Raw genomic sequence first — 17,578 nt, forward strand, 5'->3', positions numbered from 1 at the left:
TGTACTCCGATATTCCTGTGTATACTATACAGTCAGTGTATTTGCAATTGAATACATGTAGGCCTACATGTATATAGGCCTATCATACACTCAATTTCCGTCACGATATCTCTTCCTTTTCCTGTATTTTCTATCTTTTGTCTGTGTGTGTATGTGTGTGTGTGTGCAGTGTGTAGGTGACCAATGTATGCACATTTGTCACTTTCATCTATTCTGCTTGTAACATGAAGTAAAGATGCAGATCCCATTGACAATGGCTAAAACCTTATGACACACACACATACATGTACATAATAATAACAACAATTATACTATCTTTCACCCGATTATAGATATATGAATCGTGAGTTTTGGTGAACTTATCTAAAAATATTGAAATCATCAAGGGCCACATTCTCATCACAGTTTGTTCATCTCTTCAACTTTGATGAGTGCTGATATATATTCCGACATGGAAAAGAAAATTAGTACAGGGGGAAAATAGTTAATGGTGGGCGTTTTGTTTTCGTGTTTGCTTACTTCCCTTCAGGAAGGCGACAGCAACATTCCGTTGACCTTGTACAAACCAAATTGCTGGTGCTAATGACGACGTACATGTATAAATAGCATCAGCTTTCCGACAGGGATTATTGTCATCGCTTTCAACATATATGTCATTAACATAGCGAACCATTTCTTATGACCAAGTTACACACCATTGGCAGTACAGAAATCACAATGTGCAGACTCCGTGACATGAAGAAAAGGGGGTGCAGCCCTCTGTACCGCAACCTGTTAACGAGTTTGGGTTACAATATAGGCATTGTACATACATTGTAGGTAGATAAACACAATGTACACGACGCAGTCTCTATCCGAGGAGAGTTGTGTGTGCGGCCAAAGAGGTGGGGAACCGAAAGAGGCGGTCTGCCTGCACTGCATGGGACGCTCACTTAGTGCTGCCACAAAATTTTAGAGTGATAGATCCTGTTGAGTACTGAAGTAGAAGCAGAAGTAGAAGTAGATGTAGATGTAGATGTTATAGATGTAGATGTATAGATGCAGATGTAGATGTAGAAGTAGAAGTGGAAAGAGGCGCCCCTTATCAACTCGAGCGATGATAACAAGGCTGAATACTTCCAGACATTCTTATAGAAAACAGAGTGTCATAATAAATACTTATGAAAATCACATTTATGTTCATCGGTAAATCGTGTTTGTAGAGACGAATTCAGCAATTGCCGGATTTTATGAAGAATGATTAAAACTGCTGCAGCTTTATTGAATCATTTCAAAATGTGACTGATCGTGCACAGCATGTCTTTTTATTTTACTGTTTTTCATCAGTTTGGACAGTCAGCTTCAATACAAGCAAACTGAACCGCGTATTACCATCCACAAAATGGGATCCCAGTGTATTAAAAGGAACGATCAACCCACCATCATGCTACCCCCGTGACGCCTAACAAAAGAAAGAAAACGTGCTTACCTTTGGTGTGTGCGTATGTACATGTAGTCACCTGAAATTTAAAATCGTCCCATGACAGGAATGTGGTAACTTTGCAGGCGTTACTCTTGCGTAACTATCTCTGGATATTCATAACAAGAGGTGAAATTTCCCGGTCCCCAATTCATGCCTTGCCCGTGGTGAAAAATGAGCAGTCTGTCATGGAACACACTCCGGTAGTTTTCCTGCAAGAAGACGCCTTATCACGGAACTATCGTGGTTCCATGCTTCTATCGTGAGTAAGCGGCCAAAATAAAAAAGCCAGGTTGGTAGAGGTGGTGAACAAGAAAGCACTGAGGCCGAACATATCAGTGCACAGTACGCTCTCAAGTGACCTATTCTATAGCTGACGGATCAGCAACTCGATGTTTTCGTTTTCATTGCACGCGGAAATGTCTAGAAAGAGGGGTGACAACACCCATAGACGGTTATACTGATATGGCCCTCTTTCACTATCTCCTCGTTCTATATGACCCTTCATTGTACTAGCACAAGCGCCGCCCTCCCGCTGCACAATGTGCTCATAAGACAATAAAGGCGACGGCCTGTGATAGGCCCCTATGCTTTGTCATCGTTCTTTACTATGCTACGTTGTCACTATAAGACAAAAAGCCTCCAATAAAAGCCCTCGAAAGTTTTCTGATGCGTACGATGAAAAATAAAATGACATCCGTGCACTCCAATCGATGTCAGTGGTGCATAACGCCGATCCCGCCCGAATGTCGAAACTTTGGACTAAATAGCTGTTGTTGTTGTTGTTGATGATGTTTATTGGTGCCTTTCAGTCTGTCGATTCCACTCGCAAATATTCAAATCCCCGTATGAGGAAGTATGACCTATTCTATACCGAATTACGTAAGAAACTGTTTTGTTTGTTCTCTAACAAAGACATGTGACTACGCAGACCCAGTCTATACCCCTCTCTTGCAAAATATCCATTGACCACCGCTTCCCCACGCCGCTTTTCGTTTTCTCGAGACAGCAATAAAAGTTATGTTTGCATAATCTTTTTTAATAATAATTATACACACTGGTTTTTTTCCTTCATTCAAGTCATTCCACTCCCACTCCTTGCCTTCTTGCTCTAAAGCTTTTTCATCTTCTTCATCTATTTGTTTTGTTTTACTTTGTTTTTGGATGTTTCAGTCGTTCCGGACCCGATTTTCATCGGATAGACTTTGAATTCCTCTTAAAATGGTATACTCTGTACTGTTTCATGGGTGTTTTCTTCGTATCTCGCAAAAAGTTAAAAGCCCAATTCTCGTCTCCACCAATGCTGTACTATCCCTTTAAGCAAAAGTATGAGCTTTCTTCATGCTGACTGTAAGCACAGTCATATTGTTCGCCTTGTATGTACGCATCATAACATGTACCAATGTGAATAGTATGCAAGTGTGATGTAAACAAAGTGTCTTTTTCAAAAGCCACAAAGTTTTCCCTTTCTTCGGTTTAGAGCTCACTGCCTCCCCGTAACGCGGCACAATGTTTTGCTATGTTTATACTTTTTCCGTTGCTACCACAGCATAATACGCCATAACGGGCAAAACACGCACATCTGAGTTATTCATGTACACCCGCTGAAAACAGCGAACTATATATAGTTTTAATATTGTCACGAGCATTCTGCTAACAAGCTGACTGCAGTACTTTGTAAAAACTCTTTTAGTTGTTATAATAATGCAATCATGCCGACTGCAAAACGCAGTCCTCGATTAGTGTTAGACCTGACAGTTATACACAGAGTCTGTTCATTTCCATTTACCATCGACTGAATCCCCCTGATTTGCATTTAACACCTCGATTCTACCGCATGGAAATTGTAAATCACCCGTGATGTATCAAATGCCCAAAAAAAAAAAAAAAAAAAAGAGAAATGAAAATGTCGAGTTCGAATATGTTTTCCCCTTTTTAAAATATTTTGTATGCCTACACCGCATTCACCATGTGAAAAGTGTCCAAGAGTGATGTAAATAAAGTACCATTTTGAAAAGTAAAAAAAAAAAGTCTTCTTCTACTTCTTCTCCTTCTTCTTCTTCTTCTTCTTCTTCGTCTTACAAACATACTCATGCTTCATCATTATGTCATCATTATCATCATCGGGTCTTTATTATTATAACTTTTTTTTTCTGTTTATCATTATAATCATTAACATTTCTGTTCATGTACCTGTACAGTCGTATGTATGTGTTCATAGACTTCTTATATTTTTATGGTACATACCCAAGATATGTACATGTATGTAGAACACGGATGCAGAACACAGCCAGATAGTATGGGTAGATGCCACGAACCTCTAAAGAGTCGTATCATTGGTTTGAATAACCATTAATAGCGTGTTATATAAATACTGTATTTTGACGTTTTAATGTTGTGTAATGATACACAAAGTTATGACTACCCCTTCCCATATACCAAATACTAAATACTAAATACCAAATACTAAATAGGTCAAATACTAAATATCAGTCAAAAGTATACCAATAACCCATACATTTTCTGAAAGGAAATTTAGCAGGCTTTGAAATGACATGAAAGAAAATTGTTTTTTAAGATCATCCTGGTGTGTTCTAAAGGAAAGAGTGTCATAAGGTGAGAAAATTAGCAATAATGTACATCGTTCAAAATTATCACCAATGTGCATATGACGTGTATGATGATGTATGGTTACCAGACACGAATATGCGTATCAAACGTATACACCGGTATTGTCATGAATTCTTTGTTTGCGTTTTGACGATTTATACCTACACATTAAAAATAACTTGCAATCCTGGGCCAAATACACTTAATGATTCGCAAGTAAGTTATTGCATCTACAGTACTGAGTAATTGGCTTGTTTATTGTGTGCTGATTACATTCTGTTGCCAAGGTACTGAGATTTCCGAGTTTGTGGCTGTCGCATCACCTGTATCAACTATTCAGAGAGGAAGCAGAAAAACACAAACGAAAACATAAAAAGACGACAAAAAGTTCACTCCGGGTCAAGGTCACATGACCCACATAATGACAGTTTCAATCAAATTTTCAGCCACATCATGTCATTTTAATGGTTATTTTTATCCTATCACAGGGTCATTGTTTGTTTTTATTCACTTGATAGTCAGGATACGATGAGTTCGGGTCTTTGCTCTTTTTCTATACGCTCCACAAGGACGGGCCACGGATAAACAACCAGTGGAGTGAGGTGATAGAAGGACGGAAAACAAATTATTAGTGTGTGATGGCGGTATAAATGAATGAATGAATGAGTGAATGAATGAATGAAGGAAGGAAGAAGTGAATGAATAAATGGATGAAAGAAAGAATGAAAGAATGAATGAATAAATAAATAAGTAAATAAAAAAATAAACAAATACGTGCATACACAAACATAAATACATACATGACATACATACATACATACATACATATACATACATACATACATACATACATACATACATATATACGTGCATACATACATACATGTACATACATACACAAACAAAAACAATAATCACTATTGATACGAACGATTCAGTGTAGTAATTTCATTGGAGGGAATCATAAACTGTGCCAGAACTCTCCGCAATATTAAAAAGTTAGTTAACGGTGAGGATTTGCTCAGCGGTAATTTCATAGTGCCTTGATTGTGAAAAAGATAAAACATCGAAAAACAATGCTTCTGGATATTATGTGAGTTGCCGGGTTTACAACTTCAAATTCAACCAACATTGTATTGTCTGGTAAAGCATGACAGAAATTGTTTGTCTATACAAAGCATGATGATATCATTTTGTGTTAGATATTGATAGATAGGAATCTCTTTGGCATGAATTCCCAAAACAATTGCGAATTTGATTGTTTTTGTTGTTGTTGTTGTTGTGTTGTTGTTGCTGTTGTTGTTGTAGTTTTGAAGATTATTGTCCTTGACAATGTCAGCAAAGTTCGGCAATCTTGTTTGATTGAGCTGATCACAATGTTAACGATTGTTTCGATGTGGTTTGGAGATACAATGCATTACTTTTTATTCTATTACCTTTTTTTTTTCATTTGCGTAGGTGATGATAATCATTTCCACATCATTCCGACATAATGAGACAACATAATAGGGAAGATAGCCTGTTGAAAGAAAAATATGTATTGCAAATGCATATTGACTTGTGTTGATTCACGATACCCTCAACATCCCTTATAGCCATGAGTGCCCCCCCCCCCCCAAAAAAAAATGAAGATCTAAAGCGTGCCTTATATTTTATATAACAAGTTTCTACTGTTTTTCTTCAGATTACTTTGATATGCCCACAAAAATCCTTCTAAAATTCTGCCAGTGACATTACACTAGTCATGACAACCGTTGCTTAAGTGCTAATGTGATCACACACACACACACACACACACACACACACACACACACACACACAACAAACAAACAAGAAAACATGCAATAATAATCTTCGGTCTACAGCGAACGATGTATTATCATGCGTCTTTTGTTACTCATATCAATATTCTGGCAATGATTGACAGCACTGATGACGTCACATCGGTTTTTTTCATGAATGCTGGGGTAAGCCTATATGGATGTTATTGCGGAGCCTCTTGTTTTTATAAACACTGACGAGGCTGCTTATAAGGTAGATTTAAAAAAACGCACACACACACCATTATTAGTGCGATACATGGCTGTTGTCATTATTAACATTATTTCCACCATACATTGTTTTACATTATCGTCAATATTACTGTTAGTGTTAGTAGAAGTTGTATCTATCATCATCATCATCATCCCGTCATTTTCTTCTTCTTGTTCTTGTAGGTGTTGTTGTTGTTGGTGGTGGTGGTGGTGGTGGTAGTCTTCTTCTTCTTCTTCTTCTTCTTCTTCTTCTTCTTCTTCTTTATTGTCACTTTAGAGTCCAATTATCTATACCAGATGAATGATTCAACCAATCTAAGGCAAAGTGAAAGTAGCCAAGACCCGAACAATCTCCACAGGCAGTTTTCCAGGGGGTCCATTTTCACAGGGGTTTTCCCTTTCCTCATCCAAATCTGCTATCTCCCTATGCAAGAATATAGAGGGTAGTGGTGCATCATGGAATGTCTCAACACAAGGGGTAGGCCTGCATGTCAGACCAAGGTCGTAACCATGGTAACTTCCTGTTTGTTGGTGTACTCTCTCCTTCTACCCCCCCCATATTCTCTCTGACGAAACAATGACTCCTGAAGAATACGTCAAGTAGGCCTATAGTATGGGGGTATAGATGCCTATACAAGGTGATTTTTAACGCATAAAGGAAACCCAAACCCAGACATAAATTTTGATGAGTGAAAGTAGAAATATTAGTAGATCATTGATCAGCTGAAGTTTGAGGAAAATCGGACAGTAAATTCGAAAGTTATGATTTTTTCCCTTTAATTTTCAGGGCAGATTATTGCTGGATAAGGAGACTAGTACATTTCATGACGTCGTTGTGGACAATAATTTATAAAGAAAATATATGGAGAATTCTACAAAATTTCATTTTTCATGGAAACACATTCCATCAACAAGCTACTGACATAATGTTAAGGGTAATATTCCATGCTTCCTGAAAGAGGTAAGCCCAGTGCTCTTTCATAATGCTAAAAGAAGTGAAAATATGTTTTCTGTTGTCCATAATTATAACATGAACTACAGTAGTCTCCTTGTCAAGCGATGAAGGCACCGAAACTTTAAAAATTCACAACTTTTGAACTGAATGTCCAATTTTCATCAAACTTTCACTGATGAGATCAACTAATATTGCTGCTTTCGCTCTTGAACCCACATTTATATTTGGGTTTCGGTTTCCTTTAAGGATATTCATAGTGTAGGACAATATTCATGTGAATTATAATATTAATGATAATAATGACAACAACAACAACAACAACAACAATAATAATAGTAATAATGATAATAATAATGATAATAGTGATAAAAATAATAGTAATAATCATTATTAAAACATGCATCAATAATAACGAGAAAACAACAGCAAGAAGATAAAGACATGTAGAGAATTTTCGAACAATATTGACTGGTTTAGTTTATTCGTCATGGTCACCATAGTAACAAACTATGAGTCTTTGAGTCGGAAGTGTGTGTGGAAAAATGAATAATCAGAGGGCGTTATTCTCGAGATGAGCAAGAAATTCGCATGTTGTAGTAAGATGCATGTGTTTGCATGATATAGCATGGGCCTACAGATGATGTTTCGCACATTATGCTTATTCACCAGTTGTATAGGGCTTATTGTTGTGTTTATGCTATGTATTACAATGTGTGATAATAACGTATATCAGGGCAATTACCCCCGACTATAAATACTATAGTTAGTGATAAGGTTAGAGCGAAAGATTATGGTTAGGTTTAGGGTTCGTGGTTTGGGTTAGGGTAAGGATTAGATTCAAGATTAGGCAAGGATTAGGGTTAGGGTCAGGGGAATGGACTGGGGTAATTGCCCTGGAAGTAATTGCCCTATAGACTCGTTTCGCACATACTAGTAACCAGCTTGTATTGTTGTGTATTATGCTACGCACGTTGCACTAACCTCATGTGTGGTAATAAACATGCACCTTGCATGTGTGGTATAGGCCTAATTTGCATGGAAAGGTGCCAAGGCGATTGGAAAATAATTTTCAGTTTCATTTTAACTCCATCTTTTGTGCCTGATGGCCAATTAATTGTGATGAGATACAGCAAGAAAAGGACCTGATTTTTTTTTTCAGCGCGTTGAATTTACCACATCCGGTTTGAGAGCAGAGTATACCGGGAAAGAACGAATTGCTGTGCAGGGGGAGGGGGAGGGGGAGCACTATAATAATTCAGTAGAATACAATACACTTTATCACACTTACAACCTGTATCTCGTCAATGCTCGTATCATAGAGGGAGTATTTTGTCCACTGTTAATTCCTTTATATGAACGACGAATGTACCGAAAAGCAAGTTAGCCTTCCAGGCATCTTATCCAGTTCCTCCTGACTCCACCTCCCCTCCTCCTCCTCCTCCTCCTCCTCCTCCTCCTCCTTCTCCTCCTCCTCCTCCTCCTCCTCCTCCTCCTCCTCCTCCTCCTCCTCCTCCTTCTCCTCCTCATCCTTCTTCTTCTTCTCCTCCTCCTCCTTCTCTTCCTCCTATACTTCACCCCCGGCTCCTCTTCTCTTTTTACTTTTCCCTTTTCCCTCCTCCTCCCCTCACTTCCTTCTAATTCTTTCTCCTTTTCTTCCCCAACTATAGCAAGCGATAGACACATTATACTATATACAGTATTTGCCTTTTCCTTCCCAAAAAATAAAGAACAGCTTTCGTCGTTTGCTGGACACAGTATGCCTATTCAGTACACGATAAGCATTCTTTATATTATTTTCAACGTGTATAACCATCAAACTTCATAACTCTAACGTCCCAGATTTTCTATATAGCATGAGGCTCTGGTCCAGACATTGGACTTTATTTTTTTTTTTTTTAGTTCGTTTCCTTGCATTGCTATTTGTTTATTTTGTTTCGGTGATTTGTTTTCCTTTTTGTTTTGCTTTGTTGTTGTTGTCTTGTTCAACTTTATTTTTGTTTTTGTTTTATGTTTGTTGTTTTGCTTTGCTTGTTTTTGTTTTTGTTTTTGTTTTTGTTTTTTGTTTTGTTTTGTTTTTGTTTTTGTTTTTTGCTGCAAAGATTCAGTAATCTTGGATATATGACAAAGAGTTACTTCAACAATATGCCGCTTCGGTGAAATTTAAGTTTGGGAATTGTATAAGTTCAGCATAATAGGCTCTTTCGCATCTCCGTAACGCTGTTGCTGATAAATATTATGAACACTTCCTTGCAAGCTAATGTGCTCTGTAGGTATATAAGATTGACAAGAATCTAACTTTGGGTTTAGCTCCCATTCATGATATAGGCCGATAAGGAGTCATTTCCGTGCTGTATTCTTACCGGTAGACAGTGTGTGTACTGTCTGCCGCCTTAACCACGAAAGAGAGAAGTTTAAATATGAAGAATAGGACATTGGGGGAAACATGCTATATAAGAATCGTTTATGTAGGCATACAGGTTGTGTCTAATGAATAATAGGATCGCCTGATTTACATATTGTAAGATTATTTAGCGTGCATGTAGGATGAAGGATCGTAAACTCGAATGCTTTGTAATCAAAGATGCAGTATGTATAGAGTGAGTGATCTCAAAGTCCATTAGACCTGCAATTGTAGGTGTTATTTCTGAGAAAAATTAATGATTGCTTTCGTGCTATTAATTTGCGAAATTTCTCTTTCCCTTCTATGTAAACAATAAACACACGTGATGCTTAGGCTATACATTCTAACGTTTCCGTTGAGTTCCCGCAATACCCAATTAAGATACTGTCCTATACACACCTACATGCAACACCCAAACACTATATTAAAAAAAAGACACGTATTCATCTACACATACATGCAAATATTGTTAGCATTTCAGCTGCTCTTGATTACGTTCAGAGCATTATTGTTCATCTAAGGGATCGAATTAAAAGACATGGATCAGGAGTAGATGGAAATGAGGAGAAGAAGGTGAAGAAGTTGAAGAGGAACAAGAAGGAAGAGCTTATAAAGAAGAAGAAGAAGAAGAAGAAGAAGAAGAAGAAGAGTTCAATAAGAAGAAGAATTAAGAAGAAGATGAGGAAGAGTGGGAGGAGGAGAGCAAGAACATGAACAAGAAAGAGGAAAGAGAGGAGGAAAGTTGAAGTTGAAGCATCTCATGATTGAATCGATCGTTGCAGAACGGAGATGATCGATTTATCGGTGATTTGTCTTCACATGACCCAAAATGGCTGCACCCTGGAGACTTAGGAGATAGTCTTTGTCTTTCGCAGAATTTGTCTACCGAGGTGTCTTTTGGAGAGTTAGAAGAACGTCCGATTATTAGCTGTGAGTACCCTTTGCCTCTTTGGCAACATTTACTCATTTTTGATCAAATAAGAAGATATCTGAATAAGTTTTAGGCATGTCAGTTTGCGGGGGCGTAACCTGGAAGTCGTTTGTAGTTTAGTCCCACTCGTTGAATTGCGAGTGGTGTAAAGCTTGAAGTGGCTCTTGGGCTCTTGATAATTATAAACTCCACGCACCGGCCACGGGCCAAAAAAAATAAAAAAATGATTATCTATGAGTAACATTATCACAGGCTATCAGCACAGCTAGACTAGTCCGACAGACACAGACTGAACACTTTTATTCAGACTGATGAAATTGTTAGCACGGCTCTTTAGTCTTTTGTTTACCTTTCTGTAGGCCTAACGTTAGTGTAGACTTCTAGAGTGTAGATCTGCTGTAAATTTAGATTCCACCTCTTGCAGCAGTGGTGCAGTGCACATCTTGTAAATTTGGCAATTGTGCACTTTATGGCCCTATATTATCGGTACCTCATTCGCCGTATGCCAGGGTGATATACCATGAACCACCACGCACTGATCAGCTGGTGAGCTTCTCTTGCTGTATGGACCGCCGTTTGACAAGTGATAAGGTCACTAAAAGCCCGCCTCACTCACTGCGCTTCTGCGGAGCTAGCTGATGCATCGAACACTGTGCGAACGCGATTTCGCGTTCCTTTGCTCGCTCCGCTGCAGGATTATCGAGCTGTACATTATTACATATTCCATCGCAGAAAATTGCCATGATCATGGCACAAAGTGTGAGAAAGTTGGCAGTAGTCTGTGATATAATAGATTCAATTTTTGAACATCCTAGCTCGCGCCAGCTCACCACAACAGTTACGTGAATATTTTCATGCCTCTTCATCCCCATCCATCCCGATCCGACCCCATCACAAATCGCACAAACCAACCACACGGGCGAGGCTTGTGTGTGTGTGTGTGTGTCCAGGTAGTGGCTGCCCGTAAATCGGTAGCTATACACACTTAGCACAGCGTCTGGTAAGGCTCGTTAAACGGTAACTGTGTAGAAGAAATTAACACTAACAGACTGACGAATCGGGGTAAGATTTTGGTTTTTTTATTATCATTTCGCAGAATAATTTCACCGAGGCCACGAGTGGACATATGTTCTCTGCAATAGGTTAATTAGCGATTTCCTGCTTAAAAAATTATAACCCAAAATTCATTCATTTAAAATCATGATTGAAGCACGGAAGTTTACCACTCGTTGTGTTCCGTTGTGTGCCAATGCACAGCACCCTGTTTGTCTAGGGTCTGCTCGCACTCGATCACGCCGCGCCGCACGGGGAAGGGCGTTAGAGCAACCATGTGGCGTACCGTAATAGCTTTTATCACGCACAACGCACGTTGACACATCCACACCAAAGCTCACTTATACGAAGTGGGGTGCTGATGCAAAGACGGTACGTACAACAGCACTGGCTTTATGCTACCCTACAGCAGAGTATGCGTCACCTGTCTGGAGTAGATCAGCTCATGCCACTAAGATTGACACTGTTCTAAACTCTTCATGTCGTGCTATTACTGGTTGCCTAAAGCCCACAAAGGTTGAAGACCTCTACCTACTGAGTGGGATTGCTCCTCCAAGCATCCGTAGGACCGTTGCATCCCAGAAGGAAAAGCTGAAGCAAGAAAATGACCCTCGCCACCCTCTCTTCAATCATGATCATTCAAGAAAGAGGCTAAAATCCAGGCGCAGCTTCATGCATTCTGTAAAGGCCCTGAACAAAAGCCCTGACAAGCAGCGTGTATCCATGTGGATTGAACGTCTTACCCATACACCACATACAGTGTCTACTACCGGCCCTAAGGAAACTACACCATCAGGTGCCAGTGAGGCATGGCCTTTCTGGTCTTGCTGCAATCGCCTAAGAAGTGCTGTCGGCCGCTGCAAATCTAACCTAACAAAGTGGGGGTATAGTGAGAATGATGACACCACCTGCCTGTGTGGAGAGGAGCAGACTATGCAACATCTCCTGGTCTGTCCACTTCTACCAGAGCCTTGCACAAAGGAGGATCTGGCAGCTCCAACGCCCTGTGCCAGGCAGTGCATCCAACATTGGACTGGACGAATCTAATGTTCCATTCTGCGTAGTGACTCGAGAAGAAGAAGAAGAACCAAAGAGGTTACATATAGAACCTCTTTGATCCACACACACTGCATGCATCCCAACGCGAAATCTCACACACATGTACACAGTACAGTGCCGGAAGACCCGCTGTCGACCCGCGGTGCCTGATAGGTACTCGAATTCGCACGCACTGCTCGATTACGGTAAAATCTCGCACCGATAATATAGGGCCTTAAAGTGCACAATTGCCGTAAAGGCAATTATTTGTTGTAACTTGTAAACTTTAGATATTAGAATTTAGGGCCTACATTTTAATTTCTCATGAACAGCTGATTATTAACAGAATTAGATTAAAGACAGTCTACACCATTGTAATTAACACCCTTGAGCTGAGTCAAGTTATTTTCCGGTATCATTCATGGGTAGACTTATAAGTTTAAGATGGTTGTCAAAATTTAAGATGAATATCAATCATTGCAACTTCATAATTTCATTAGTCTGAATAAAATCTGACATGTTTTTTGATATAAAACATAGTTTGTAAGATATTGACTTTGATCAGTGTCTGCAGCTTTATCAGCAATAAATGCAACATCAGAGACATCATATAGGGCCTGTTATAGACAACAATGTTGAAATTAAGATATCTATATGTGGACACAAAATACTTATTTAAGTGCCAGAAACCTTTGAAGCCACTAGAATCAACTAAGTATTATGATCTATTGTATATTACCGGTAATGTATTTAGCAGGTCAAAATTTGTTATCATTATTTAGTTATGAATTGTTGCTCTCGTTTTCCATCCAGAAAATGGCTGACTTTTTGGCAGAAAACAATCAGTGTGGCCAGACCATACTAAAGCTTGTGTCACGAGGGAACGCCATCATAGCTGAACTGCTACGCTTGTCTGTCTTTGTGCCGCCAGTGTTCCGTCTGGACAATAAGCATGATCAGATGAAATATGGAGACATTCTATTTGACTTCTCCTATTTCAAGTCATTTGATTACTATGACCATCGCATTGACTCCAGGCCGGTAAGCACACAAGCAACTTTATATTTCCCTCAGCTCATTAAATTACTATCTCATTATCAATGATTTTTCCTACATGTACCTTCTTTAATTTCAATTTCATTTTTGACGTACATTTGATGTGAATGTGTGAATATACAAAACAAGACATACTGTAACTCATTTCAAAGAATACAATAAGAAAATGAGACTGAAATCTTGCATAAAACTACAATTTTCTCCCCTAGCCCCTACCCCCACCCCAATGTACATACTGCTCAAGACAGTTTTGTCTATTTAGCAGTCAAAAGAATTACCGTACATGTATGCATTCATTGATAGTACAACACAGGTGACAGAAACATTCTGTTGTGAGCATGATTATTTGTAAGCATTCAATAGCTTGAACAATGTAAAATCGATAATAATATAAAACAAACAAGACTCTCATGCATCTCTATCATCAGCATGGCCAAATCTCAAGAGACCTTCCTCTATTTATATTGCTGCATGAAGTAATTTAAAGGGATGGTACAGTATTGGTGGAGATGAGAATTGGGCTTTTAACTTTTTGCGAGATACCAAGAAAACACTTTTGAAATAGTACAGAGCATGCCATTTTAAGTGGAATTCAAAGTTTATTTGATGAAAATCGGGTTTGGAATGACTGAAATATCCAAAAACAAAGTAAAACAAAGCGATCGTAATAAAGTGTGGGTCCCACACTTATTTAGAATTGCTCTGTTTTGGATATCTCAGCCATTTCAAAACCAATTTTCATCAAATAAACATTGAATTCCACATGGAATTATATGCTTTTTCATATTTCATAAGAGGTTTCTCATTATCTCACCAAACAATGTTAGAAACCTGAAATTAGGTTTCAACCAAAACTATACATTTCCTTTAAACTGAAATTCCCTATTTTTTGTTAAAAGTACTGTAATTCTAGCCCTGAAATGGTATACAAATGATGCACAGGTCTGAGTGCTTCAGGAATTGTGTGCATAAGGTCATTATGGAGTGCTTCTCCCATGAGACAAGGCAAAGCCAAGCACTTGGGTGTAGGCTAAATTATAGTTACCGCATGCACACTATTCCTAGTCTACTGATGCATGAAAAACTTGTGCATCATCTGTTTTATAAACTTATAAACGGGGGACGATTTTTTTGCCAGAAATCCATTCTTTTTATCATGTAACTTGATGGCAAATGTACTGGATGCATTTCCTCGTGGCTTGCCATAGATGGCATTTTTTTTTTTTTTTTTTTTTTTTTAACTGGACAAAATTTACTGGATGCGTGCTTTTAGCTTCTGGACAAATTTATGTATGAATGCATGGTTAATGAGTGCGCAAACGCTTGCTTAGTGCGCGAACTCTTCCTACAGGTGCATGAAAACATACATGTTTACAGTGCAGTGGCTGTTGTCACTGAGGCAGCATGTGGCCATAAAAAATCAACATACCACTCTCAACCAATGAGATATCAGGATTACCCGTTCTTTAATGACTATCACGTGATCTGATGTATGAAATGGTTAAGTTTTCTGAATCCGTGCTACCATAATAAACTTAATTTGACAGGAGCTGCAAGACCTGGATGAGATGTTCAGAGAGAACCACATGGAGATCCTCCGCCGCTTCTACCTCGCCTTTGAGAGCATCCACAAATATGTCATGGACCTCAACAGGTATGTGCAAATTAATCAGTCAATAGAAAGAAATTAAAAAAAACCCAACAACTACAAGAAAAAATCAACACATTCAGAGAACCAGAAAAAAACAAAATAAAACAAATAATCAGAGTAGTAAGAGATTATGCCAAGGAGTTAAGGTGTTGTAGTATCTCCCATGCATTTCAACTTCCCAGTAACTACAAACTCTGGGTTTTTTTTCTTTGTGTGTGTGTGTGTGTGTGTGTGTGTGTGTGTGTGTGTGTGTGTGTGTGTGTGGTTTTTATTAATTTTTTCCTGTCGGTTTCACTTTTGAGAGAGCAAGAGTAGACAATCAAAGATTATTTGATGTGCTGAGTGCTGAAAATGTTCCAGTGCATGTAATCAATGATCAAACTGTTTCTTTCCTAGATGAAGTGTAGCAATATTTGAATTATAGCAAAATTGCAATTCATATTGTTTTCATTACATGTTATTTTTTTTTCCTTTTTTCATCTCCCATAATACTGGGTACATTACTTCATCAGTTCAATGTGCAATGTATTTAACTTTAGTGCGCTTTAGTAACTATAGTATTGGCTTCAAAGTCTAGTAGAAGTACAGAATTTTTTTACACTGTGCCTTCCCTAGACAATTTTATAGATAATAATTGTATTTGATGGCTTTAGTTCGTGGAATACCAGGGAATACTGCACTCATTAGGGTCAACATTCCCAGGTATCCCATTCATTGCCATCCAATACCACATGGTGTAACCAAAAGGCTCCATTCGAAAGGTACTATGGAATGTTTCAGAAATCATTGTGTCAGATTTTATCTGAAGTCTTTTCCAAGCATGCAGGCATTGCCCTTTAACTATTAAAAATATTGCTTCCATTTCTGCAGATTTCTTGAGGAATTGGATGAAGGAGTGTTCATCCAGCAGACCCTTGAGACGGTATTACTGAATGAAGATGGCAAACAGCTCATGGTGAGTTCTAGTGCCCTCCACATAGATGTCTTCTTTTAACCCACTGAGGACCAGCTGATTTTGCTACAATATGCACTTCCCATAGATACTTGCCCGAGTATACTCGGGACTCGTCCTCAACGAGTTAAACATATTTGAAGACGATGGCAAAGAAGGAGGAAGATGATATGAATATGATGAAGGAGGAAAGTAATATGATGGAGATGAGAGTGAAGAGGATGAAGATGAAATGAAGATGAAGACGAAGATGGAAAGGAAAGGGAAGGAGGAGGAGAGGGTTAAAGTACAGATGACTGATTGCTCTATTTGTGGAATACGGGTCAAGTGCAATTACCCCCTGGGCAGTTACCTCGGACCCTCCCCGTGGCCCTAATCCTAATCTTGAACCTAATCGTGACCTAACCCAAACTCCTCACCCTAAACCTAACCCATACCCTAATCTTTACTCTTACCTAACCATTAACCAGTATTCGGGGGGGGGGGGGGGGGGGGGGGGGGGGGGGGGCAATTGCCCTCAGGGGGTAATTGCCGGGATATGGTGGAATACGTACCCACTCAGAACCTACATGTATTAGCTTTTTTTTTCCATGCCAGTTGATACATTGTATTTCACTGTGAGTAGAAGTGCCTGTAAATTTGACATTGGTGGAAAATTCACAATTCTATTCTTACTGTTCTTTCCACTTACAATAATATGCCTGTGCAGAATTAGAGCTGTAAATGCAGCACTTGCAGCAATCTGCAGATAAAACTTCGCGAATACATATATGTACTAGGTTTATCCATGTTGAGATGTTTGTGTTTATTTATTTTTGAGTTCATTTTAGGTAGTGCATCATTGCAAACAGTGTATGTTCAATGATACAACTTGTATTCTACTCATAGCTTTCGTGAATGTTGAAGGTTAAGTTCTTATTTGTAATTTTGTTTAGGAATACAAATGTACATCAGTGAGGAATCTAAGCACTAGAACGATAATTTGAAAACACCCTGCATTTTGCCATCATACTCAAATATTGACGATTTTGACCTCTTTTATTTTTCAGTGTGAAGCGCTCTACCTCTATGGCTGCATGCTGCTTGTCGTTGATATGAGAATTGAAGGCAGGGTTCGGGAGAGGATGCTGGTCTCCTATCACAGATACAGGTGCGTTCACTCTCACCTATTGCTGGAAAATCCCAATGATGACAATAGCTGTTGTAACACTCTGCAAAACTGTGTATGCATAGTTTCACCACCCGGTATTTTGCTTCGCTTTAATAGTTTGGGCAGTGTGACTGCAAACTTCTTGAGAAGTGCCTGTCAAGTTTCTAGCGAAACTGCCTGCTTGCACTTGGGAAGGTTCTCACTTCTCACAAAGCTAAACAGAGCTTTGTGTAATCTGACCATGGCACGGCTGATGCTTGGAGGAGTTTGTCATGTGATTAGATCCACT

The 17,578-nt window shown here is 38.9% G+C and overlaps 1 protein-coding gene across 1 annotated transcript in view; it reads left to right on the forward strand.

Moving 5' to 3' along the window:
- Positions 1–10,276: 10,276 nt before the first annotated feature.
- Positions 10,277–17,578, forward strand: part of LOC139727591 (WASH complex subunit 5-like) — a 59,025-nt gene continuing 51,723 nt past the window's right edge. The window contains exons 1-5 of the mRNA XM_071638576.1: positions 10,277–10,388; positions 13,294–13,521; positions 15,084–15,190; positions 16,058–16,142; positions 17,189–17,289. Of these exons, the coding sequence (XP_071494677.1) occupies positions 13,297–13,521; positions 15,084–15,190; positions 16,058–16,142; positions 17,189–17,289 (518 nt within the window). The 5' untranslated portion in view covers positions 10,277–10,388; positions 13,294–13,296. The remainder of the gene's footprint in view (positions 10,389–13,293; positions 13,522–15,083; positions 15,191–16,057; positions 16,143–17,188; positions 17,290–17,578) is intronic.

Source organism: Diadema antillarum, unplaced genomic scaffold (genome assembly GCF_040938485.1).
Source record: "Diadema antillarum isolate AM-2024a unplaced genomic scaffold, OU_Dant_1.0 scf00000018, whole genome shotgun sequence".
In the NCBI taxonomy this organism is placed as follows: Eukaryota; Metazoa; Echinodermata; class Echinoidea; order Diadematoida; family Diadematidae; genus Diadema; species Diadema antillarum.